This window comes from Xenopus laevis, chromosome 6L (assembly GCF_017654675.1).
Source record: "Xenopus laevis strain J_2021 chromosome 6L, Xenopus_laevis_v10.1, whole genome shotgun sequence".
In the NCBI taxonomy this organism is placed as follows: Eukaryota; Metazoa; Chordata; class Amphibia; order Anura; family Pipidae; genus Xenopus; species Xenopus laevis.
The window spans coordinates 45,483,925-45,495,020 of record NC_054381.1 but is presented as its reverse complement, the minus strand read 5'-3'; the positions used below and the strand labels follow the sequence as shown (position 1 = coordinate 45,495,020).

The 11,096-nt window shown below is 38.7% G+C and overlaps 1 protein-coding gene across 2 annotated transcripts in view; it reads right to left on the bottom strand.

The window, feature by feature from the left end:
• Positions 1 to 3,300: 3,300 nt before the first annotated feature.
• The window catches only part of oxnad1.L (oxidoreductase NAD-binding domain containing 1 L homeolog), a 35,453-nt gene continuing 27,657 nt past the window's right edge, over positions 3,301 to 11,096 (bottom strand). Inside the window, exons 6-7 of one of the 2 annotated variants that reach the window (XM_041565258.1) lie at positions 8,463 to 8,571; positions 3,301 to 3,883 (exon numbers count right to left, since the gene is read on the bottom strand). In XM_041565258.1, coding sequence (XP_041421192.1) covers positions 3,729 to 3,883; positions 8,463 to 8,571 — 264 coding nt within the window. In that variant the 3' untranslated portion in view covers positions 3,301 to 3,728. 2 annotated transcript variants of the gene reach the window in all.

Genomic DNA, 11,096 nt, shown 5'->3' with positions numbered 1-11,096 from the left:
GATTGTCGCCCTGAAGAAGAGGTGATTTGTCGACTTACCCCCGGAATCTGCACTTGTGCCATTTCTTATCTTTGTCCCTGCTGAGCAGAATCCCTGAGTTTCATTAAAGACCGCTGTTACATTGATACAAAAGTCTTTATTTCTGGTTAACAATCTGAAAACCATTGAACTGAAAAATGTGTTTGTGTTTGGAAGGTGAACAACCCTTTAAAGGGTTAGTATGATGTAGAGAGTGATATTCTGAGACAATTTTTGATCCTGACTAAAAACAAATGCTCTGTAAATCTACAAATGTATTGTTATTGCTACTTTTTATTACTCAGGCCCTCTCCTAATCATATTCCAGTGCACTATTCAAATTCATGCCTGGCTACTATCAACCAAATTGCTGAAATTGCAAACTGCAGAGCTGCTGAATAAAAAGCTTGATAACTCAAAAACCACAAATAACAAAAACCAATTGCATATTTTCTCAGAATATCACTCTCTACATCATACTAAATGTGCATGTAATCATACTAAAAGTGCATGTAACGTCAGTGTATGTAACTTTACACGTTACATGCCATATATTAGACATTTGCACATAACAACCATGTACCACTTGTAAATGAAGCTCACTAAACAAAGGGACCTGGGTAGTTTTCATCTGACATTTTGGGGCCCATTTACTTAGTTTGAGTGAAGGAATAGAATAAAAAAAACTTGAATTTCGAATGGTCGAATATGGCTATTTCGAACTTCGACTACTACTACGACTTCAAATCGAACTAAAAATCGTTCGACTATTCGATAGTCGAAGTACTGTCTCTTTAAAAAATTCTTCGACCCCCTAGTTCGCCACCTAAAACCTACCGAGGCCAATGTTAGCCTATGGGGAAGGTCCCCAAAGGCTTCCTAACAATTTTCTGATCGAAGTAATATCCTTCGATCGATGGATTAAAATCATTTGAATCGTTCGATTCGAAGGATTTAATCGTTCGATCTAACGATTATTCCTTCGATCTTTCGAATAGCGCTAAATCCATCCACTTCGATGTTGAAGGATTTAAATTCAGGAGTCGAATATCGAGGGTTAATTAACCCTCGATATTCAACCCTAGGTAAATCTGCCCCTTTCTGTACAGGGATCCCTTTGTACATAGCAGCACTTTTTCAATATACCATGGTCTGCCTAAATGGTACCCTGTTTCTGTGGATGCAAAATGTATTAACGTGCAAAATCATGCTAAAATATTGGAGGAAAAATGATGAAGCCCCTTGCCATTTTCTATTTTGGATCCTTGTAATCATGCACGAACGGAGCAAGCGCTGTGGCGGCACAGGAGAAAGAGTTTTTGCAGCAGCTGGGGGAGAAGGTCTGGGCCTGCAGGCAGTAGCGTTCGTTTCGGGGGGCGGGCCCTGGTGCGTGACGCGCAGCCGGGGACCTGCCCCCCCTCCGCGCGGCCGCATTTGGCCACATTTTCAATGGTGAACGGACTTCCGGGGGGCAATGAGGGGGTGCGGGCCCTGGCCAGCTCACACCCCCTGCTCCCCCGGTAGTTCCGCCACTGCCTGCAGGTGCTCATGAGGGCCGGGGCCCACCGGGTTTTATCCCGGTGTCCCGCCGGCCCAGTCCGACCCTGGGAGTGAAAGAGTTGAGAGCTTAACTCAGAGTAAGCTTTTGTGTGATTATTATAGTAGATGTCCGACACAGTGTAGTTGGACTAATAGATAATTGTAGGAAAACTTTCTCTGTATATAAACAGTATATGAATCCTCTGTTAATATAAACAGCAATAGCATGAGATTGTGGATGTTAAAGCCTGTTTAGCAAGTCAGAACGAAATGCAGCAAAACTGTAAGGTTGTAAATAAAACACTTCATTTCAAAGGCAGCAATTAAAACATTGGCTGTTTTGTCTTCTCACTATGCCTCCACTATTAGGAGGAGCTAGTAAAATGACTAGTTATGTATTATTATGCTAATTAGTTCTAATTAGAAGAGGGCTTGAAGTGGCTTAAGTATAAATTGGGTTCTCTACCATTCAGCTGTTCGGTGAAGTACAGTGTAAGTGGACCCTTCTACCTTTTGTCTGAATTATGATGAAAGTCGTGGGTTCTCTGTAGTATTGATTGATTGTGACCCAGTCCTTGTACTTCTTCTGAAGGTACCATAGAAACATATTAATACTCTACTGCTGCAAAGAAGCACCAACTGTTTGTGAATATCAGCCAAATTACTCATCTGTGGGTATAAAATGGTTTTAAATATTCTTTAAGTCTTGCTGCTTTCTTTAAATGCCAGTTATGGAGAAACCACTAATGTATGCCTTCCAAACAATTGTAGATTTATAATTTTTTTTTTTTTAAAAATGTAACCATAACAAAATGACAGAGGTACCACAGTGCTCCATGGCCCTGAGCTCCTGCCTTCTAATGTGTTTCACCACCTCCAATCAAACTCGTGAGGAGGGAAGCACCAAGATACCTCTGTCCTTTTCATGCGGGTGAAATTTTTAAAACTTTTTTTTGGATAAATCTGTGATTGTTTTGTGCACCAACTACAGTTTCATGCATGAGATTACTGTTTGTCAGGTGTCTTACTCCTAAGTACTTGTTATAGCTAACTGTAATAAATACATTCACATATATTTGCACATCCCTCTCTCATATTGGCATACTGCAATATTTCCTTCTGTTTGTAATGAATAGAAAAATTAATAATGATGATCCTGATATAGTCAATAAATCCATGTGTCTTCAAAAGCTACTATATACTACACTATAATTGTTTGGATTTGCCAGGCTTTTTGCCCATGTTACAGATATGGGGCCTGTTATCCAGAAGGCTCAGGACATGGGGGTTTTCGGATAATGATTCTTTCCATAATTTGGATCTTCAAATCTAAAGTCTACTAAAAAATCATGTAAACATTAAATAAATCTAATAGGCTGGTTTTGCTGCTAATACAGATTAATTATATCTTAGTTGGGATCAAGTGCAAGGTACTGTTTTATTATTACAGAGAATTTTTTTTTAATAATTTACATTATTTGGTTTAAATGGAGTCTATGGGAGAAAGCCTTTCTGCAATTCTGGATAATGGATCCCATACCTGTTCTACACAACACACTCTTTCCCTCGTCTCTATTGTGTATATGGCGCCCTAAGGGCTTAGAGAATTTGCAGACTGAAACAGCAGGCATCAACATTGCCATACCCAAAGCATTAAATAAACCCCCAAAAAAAGTCAACTTGTGTGTGTATATGGGAAGCAGGCTCAGACTGGTAGCAGATGATGAAAAATGTTAACAGTGATTATTTTTTCTTTTTATCACAGTGGATTCCAAACCGTCATCTATACAGGATTTGAAACTATCCTTACAACTACATACAGTATTTCTCTATGGCAACTGATGAAAATGATTGAGGCCTGGGTTGCTATGCAGATATCCAGATCTGCGGTTAGAATGACCCTCAGGACAGGTTAGTGAACTACTGCCTAAACAAAAGCAGAGTACACATGAACCTTGTTTAAATTAAATATATATATAAAATATATATAAAAATAGACACTAAAATCTGATTGTGTTTCATCCACTGGAGTAATGCCTTTACGCGGATATCAAATGCAGCCTTTAAAAAAATGTCTAAAAATCACAAGTGTGTCAGGAAGTCAAATCCACAGGAAGAGGAGGGCACACTGGAGATAATTTAGTCGTAGACATTCCTCTGTCAATATGCTGCTACCACCACTTTTCAAATAAAATCCGCTCCTTTGGTAAATGAAGGCTTTGTAGCTGTTTGCACATGGATTCGATCATAGGAGGAGGTCCACATATATAACATAGCTGGTCTGTGGATACATATGATGCCAGGTCCTTTTCAGTGATTCTTCCCTCTAATAAAATGAAAAGGAAAAACAATTCAATTAGCAAGCAGCATCGTTTCTGACAAACAAAGGACGATAAAGATTCTACAGAAGACAGAATCCCAGAGCAAAGTCAGTAACACATTAAATCCAGTCGTAACACCGTCTTACAGCACCCCCTAGTTTTTTTATAGACGTTGCGAAAAGAATTATAGATTCAAGAAATTTCACCAATGAGAATTCTACTGATCAAAAACGTCATTTTAAATACAAAGGAACTGACCAATGAGAATGCTGGTTCCCAGCACCATGTCAGGCATCTTACTGTTATGTTACATATAGAGATAATTATGTCATGTTTGTCTTCATTATATTACACTGGAATCAGACATGGGGATAAAGGACAGACTTGTTCAGTGCTGGGAAACTGTGATTTATGCTTTTAACTCCAGTTGCAGGAACAAAGAACATGGAGCCAGCTGGGATTCTCATTGGAGGATAGTTTGCATTTTAAAGCAGTCACAGGCTTTAGAGATTTGGAAAAGCCTTATTGTGTAATATTGCTTTAAGAATACAACTCTGATGTTGCTGGACTACAGCTCCCAGCATGCCTCAACCTTCATTATATTACATTATTGTGGGACTTGCAGTCAATAACGGAGTAGCAGTGCAGAGTAACAGGGTTTACTACCCCTTTAAATTTCTGGAGACAAAACAAAGGGTAAATAAAAATAAGATTTTAAGGCCCATAGGGGTACACACTGGCATTTATGTAAGTTTTGCGTTCATATGCATTTGCCATAGGGACAGGGAAAAAACTCAGAAAAAAAAAACGTATAATTCGGATTTACGCTTGATTTTTCGTGTTGGTCCCTGTTACGATTCAATTGCGATTTTTTAATAATAAATAAGGTCCAATTGTGGATTCTAGTTTGGTCAGACTTTTTTGATTAAAGTACGGATTCAATTTGGACTTATCTAAATAAGGCCCTTATTGTTAAAGTTTAAAACAGAATTTTTGTGTAATGAACAAAATGTAACATAATGTAACCGCTGAAAGATTTCATCATGTCACTTATTAAACTCCTCTGTTATGAAGTATTGCTGAAGTCATCTTCAGAAAAGAAATGAAAATTGATAGGCTTTCCTCCACTTCAGATTAACCTAAGGAATGATTTTGTGCTCTGTACAATGGAATAAGCAGAAACGGTTAAACGCCTGTGTGCTTTTAGTCGACGCTCATGGCCTTCCATCATTAAAATGCTCCTACAGAGATATTTAAAAGCATGTTGGGTATAAATGCCAACTCCTAGTGGTTACAAAAATATTTTCGTCTCAAGAGATGTACTGCCACTCTTCTTAATAAGGCACTGAACAACAATCCTACCCAATTACTGCTGAAAAGAGGCTGCAATTTAACGTGCTTTTTCCCAAATAAATTTTACTCTGACACTTTACTTGTAGAGTCTATTAACCTGATTTGCAAATTTTTATAGAAAGCGTAACAGGCTGCAACCAATAAAGCTCTACCATATGAGCCCATAAAAGTGCAGTTTATGTGAAGGCAAAGCTGGTCATAAGGTTTGATATTCCTTCCCCCAACGTTCTCATGAGCTAAGGATCTAGTTTTCTACTACAGTGAGATATTACTGGGCTGCCCTCTGCGTTACTCAATAATCCTCTTGTTGGGAAAGCGGAAATGAAAGGTTACCTATAGTTTTAGTCTGTACAGAAACTCCACTATAGGCAGGTTTGCTTCTCATCAGGACTACAGTCTGGATCTGAGATTTCCAAGTGTCATTTTTCCTCTGTTACGCTCTCTGAGTGCAGTTCTGCAGCAGCTGATGAGCCGCTCTTTGGAGACTCCTGATCTGTATTTGCTCTAGAATATTTCTAGCACATTAAACTTCTACTTGAAGATGAAGTATTTTAGTCTTAAAGGTTGAAACGACCTTATTTACCTTAGTTTTGAGACATATTAATTTACTTACTTGAAATTAAAGCCCTAAAAAGGGGAGACCTTGTATAACCCAATTGACTTAAATAATGTACATAATGTATGCACCAGCTATTAATGCAATGCAAATCATTTAAGCAATATGGGTATGGGATCCATTACCAAAAATGCTTGGGACCTGAGGTTTTCTGGATCAGGGATCTTTCCGTGATTTGGATCTCTGAACCTTAGGTCTGCTAAAAATCATTTAAATGGGACCTGTCACACAAGATAGGAAAAGCTATATAATAAAAGTCCTTCCAAATTAAACATGAAGCCAAAATTATTTTATTTATTAAGCATTCATACCTGTTATAAACATGTTTAAAAGTCCTAGCTGTCAATCATGCATTGTCTGCCCCTCCTCTATGCCTTAGGTAATGTATTTCACTTTCCATTCTGCACTTCCTAGATATCACTGAACTCTCCACATCCCCCTCCCTCCTCACCATCTAATTGTGTAGCCAGTGCACGGGCATCAAGTCCCCCCCCCCCATTCTCGCACCTAAAAAAGATTTTGGCATGATGAAAATCTTGCCTTAATAACACTGTCCACAAAATGGTGCCTGCCTGCTTGCTGTAATTGTGAATTGCAAGACTAAAAGAAACAAGATTGTAGTTGTATTTATGTAGTGAAAGTGAAGTTTATTTTCTTTGCCTAACATCATAAAATAAGCTTTGGAATAGTTTTTTAGGTTGACATGTCCTCTTTAAACATTAAATAAACCCAATAAGATAATTTTGTCTTAAATAAGGATTTATTATATCTAAGTTGGCATCAAGTACAAAGCACTGTTTTAGCATTACAGGGAAAATATATATATTTTTTTTAAATTTTAATTATTAAAATTGAGTTTATTGGAGATGGCCTTTCCGTAGTTTGGAGCTTTCTGGATAACTGGTTTCTGGGTAACTGATCCTGTACCTGTATTGGTTTAATAGAAGCTGGGAATGTGTACACCCTCCAGTGCTGTGACAAGGACTTGGATAAAAAGAGCTACACAGCAGGCATCAGAAGGCAGCAAAGTAGCAAACAGAGCCATTGTTTGAGTTAACCCGCAGAATTCTAAGCTTTTTTTATTATAACCCTTTAATTACAGACCTGTCCAACCACACTTTACAAAATGATGCTCATCATTTAGGCATCCCTGCATTACTGCAACTTAAAATCCACGATTCCATATATATATATAAAAAAAAAAAAAAACACTGTACACAGGGGTATACAGTAGTGATGTGCAGGCCAGCCCGATACCCGCGGGTCGGGCGGGTTCAGGCAGACCTCACATCCCCCTTTCCGGGTCGCGGGCGGGTGTGGGTTAAGCTCTTCTGACTGCTTTCCCCGCCCGTGACCTTACAAATGGCAGCTGCCGACTTGAACTTTTATAGACGCGCGCCTGCACGTTCCGACCCTTTTGTGGCATCAGCGGCAGGGCGGGGTGGCGTGGGTCTATAAAAGGAACCTGGAAGTCGGGCGTGTGGCTGTGGGTCGGGAAAATCACATCACTAGTATACAGCCTCATTTGCCTTATTGCAGTGGCTCTCAAACTGTGGAGCTAGTCCCCATGGTGGGCCAGGAACAGTGGTGTGAGGAGAAATTTGGGGAGAAAGTCTATTTGCTCTACTAGATACACATGAAAGCATAGCTTGAGTGAGACGAGGGATAAATAGCGGATACACCAATATTGCCCTATATCTGTAGCCTTGTTATGAGCTACTGGGAGATTAATGGTTAGACCTCCATGAACCAAAAAGGTCAACAACCAAATCCTTAAAGGCATTATCTTAATAACAAGTTTTTTCCTGAATGGCAAGGTTTACTGGTCGGCAGTGAAATGTGTATTTTGTTAAAGCCATATGACTGGGTCATACTGCCTATGGCGGCCAACATCACTAGTACAGTAAGAGTGATTGTAATACATGTAATTTTGGCTCTGAAATATATCAGAGATGACTTTTTGCTGCTCCTGGAAAATGATGCACGTTGCTGCCTAAAGGAGTGGCACTGGTCTCTTCTATCCCAAAACTCAGCATATTCAGTGTACCCCACCCCTCAGGAAGCTCAGTATACCCCAGCCCTCGGGATGCTCAGTGTACCCCAGCCCTCAGGATGCTCAACGTACCCCAACCCTCAGCATAATCAGTGTACCCCAACCCTTAGCATTCTCAGTGTACCCAACCCTCAGCATACTCTGTGTATCACAACCCTCTATCCTAATCATTTGTATGAACAATAAAAGCAGAGAAAAGCCTACGGTACTTTACTAGCAGAAATCTACATAGCCCAGTAAATTCTATAGTGAATGAGGTGAATAAAAAAAAAATTACTGTATGATGATTGCTTCATTTGTCTTGGTTTTACAGGCTGCAGGGTTTTAAAGCAACAATTAGTCATTTAGATAATGGCAGTGTGTGGAAGAGATCCTGTCCTAAAATACCAGAAGTATTTAATATAGTTAAAAATATATATAAAAACATAATCCCATGCTCCTCAACCATTAATTGAGCAGCATTCTGCTCTTTCCACAAGTTGGATGGCCTTTTGCATTCCTGAACACTATGTCCCATTACCCATGATAGATACTTGAACTGTCTCCAGAAAGGAGGACTCACCAGTGATAAACGGCTGGAGCTCTCGACAAATCGGTGAACTCTGCTGCGTGACATGAAAGCTGCATGTGACCTTTCCAGGAAAGCTGTTCACCAAATCAAGAATATTTCTCTGAAAAATATCATAGATCATAATTAATAAACTGAGAAAGGAAAAACAAACTTGAGTACAATCATACTGGTCCTGTAGAAATGTGACACAAATCTGCTGTATGTCAAACATACAACATAAAATGAAAAAGTAAATACAGGAGCGAAGCATAGATAGAATGTCCAGCTGTTTCTGTATGTGTCTTGTTATTAAAGTTAGTTGGCTGATTACCCCTTTTAGTGGCACACACATCATAGAATCCACTAACCATTGTACAGATACAATAAGCTTATAGGGACCCTGACACGGAAAGGATTAAACAAAAAAAGGATACAGTGTATTCCCATTTGCTCGTTTGTGCATTGTGAGCATTTCTGGCTGTGGTGATGATGATGATACAAATGCCAACTGAATGGGAAGTGCTGAAGGTTGGCTTCACCTACAATAACCAATCCTGGAAATTCATACAGAGGAATTTTTTTAGGCTACTATTGACTTACAAGTGTTGAAATACATTCTTTTCAGGCAATTTACATCATGGGGGACTGCCCTAGCACCATGTTGTGGGGCTCATTTATAAACTTCGCACAGGGCAGATTGGTTTGTACAGTGAATATATTTGCCCTGCGCATGGTTATATTTATAAAGCTGAATAAGTGCAAACAGAATTGTGAATGTCTAAGAGCTTTTTAAATATGGCAAACATGGCAAATTGCGAAATTATATTTGTACACTTTGCTTCTGAATTACGCCACAACTTTGGTGGGGAAGAAAATATTCGCAAAACTGTTTTGAAAATTATGAATTTAAGTTACTGTCAACACTATTTTCGCACACAACAACCTCACACAGTGGAACGCAAACACCCGTCTCATTTTGAAGCCATGTGCAAAAATGTATTTGCAATGAAACTTTGCAAAAACTGGTAAGACAGGCACAGCAGTGCAATATTTTAGCATTCAGGAAAAAGCATGGGCAATACAACCATTTGCAAATAAATATGTGCTGCGCAAACTTTATATATGAACCCTGGTGTAGCCCAATGTGCCATTTCCCTAAGCTAGGCTGCCTAACCTTTTAATGCAGAGGGCAGATACCATGTATGTAAAGCTTGATCATCATAATAAAACAATTTAAGTGATACTGATATATGGGGCCAATTTACTAAAATTCGGATTTCCTTTTTTTTTCTTCACGAATCGTATATTTCAATACAAATTCAAGTTCTTTTTAAAGAAATTATTTAAAACTCTAAAAATCTAAATTCATTAAGTGTAAAAATCAAGAAAACCCCTAATCTGAGGTCCCATAGAATTCAATGTGATCTGCGCTGATCCTATTAGACCCTTTTTTTAACCATTCAGACTATAAGAGGTTTTGACATTTTTTTTCGCTAGTAATTGTCCGGAAAACTTGAATTTCAAAGGTTTTAGAGATATTCAAAAAAAATTCTAGGATCGTTAAGTGTTTTTTTTTTTTCATTGGTGCTTTTTATATACGGATCTTTTAATAACTTTTATGGCATTTGTGGTTTTGTAGAAACAGAGTTTAATCATGCTTTCAAAAAGCTCCAAGAGCACTAAAATGTGACCTTTAATAAATTGGCTTCCACAAGTTACCTATAGGTCATGTTACTGTAAATCCTTAAACCTGACAGTTTTGCCAACCTAACGGTCCATTCCCACCTTGTCAAGAGTTTCTCAACGGAATACTGCTGCACAAATATGGCAGTCCCTCAGAGGAACATGGGGGATCAGATAGGTAATATAAAAGCATCAGGCCAATACTTTGTGTGACAAAATGAAAAATAGCATGCAAAGACAATGTTATGAAAGATGTAAATAAATTTTTTTTAAAAAAGTTTAATTTCCACTGTCAATATCTCTAAGTCACACAATGAAGAGACTCTTGAGCTTAATATTCCTTGAAGATCAACATCCAGCCCATGGGCCTCCAGCAAGACAGCCCTGATCTAAGCCATACAAGCTTGATAAGAGCTTAGGGCAACACTGTGCAAAGAAACACAAATGATGTGCCAAACATCTGGAATTTACAATGTGAAACTAGCTTGAGGGATTATTATCAAATATTGAATGCACAGAAATATGTTTTTGTATGTAAAAAGTCATATTTAAACAAAGGGCCTGCAAGCCAGAATGCTTACCCTGTAGCACTTGCTTTACCTCTGTAGTGTTATTTGTGCACATTTGCATTTCAGAAGCATTAAAGCGGTTGTGTTCCTCATCTGTGTAGCTGTTAAGACGGAAGAGGCAACCCATATCCTGACAAACTGAATGTAGTCACCAAATGAGCTGCAAAATGCATTTTGTGTGCTTTTGTTCAGGCCATTTATCCCAGGCATGGCTTCTAGCTCTCCCACTGGGCACCACTTACACTCACAATAAACCAAGCAGCCGGCCTAAGCGTGTGTGCCGATAATAAACACCGGCGGGCCTTTCTTTTCAGGGCTAAAATGTCACCTCTAAATATAGAAATATAAAATCACAGTGTTAAGACTTGGAAATTTTGTTCAAAGAATTTCAGCA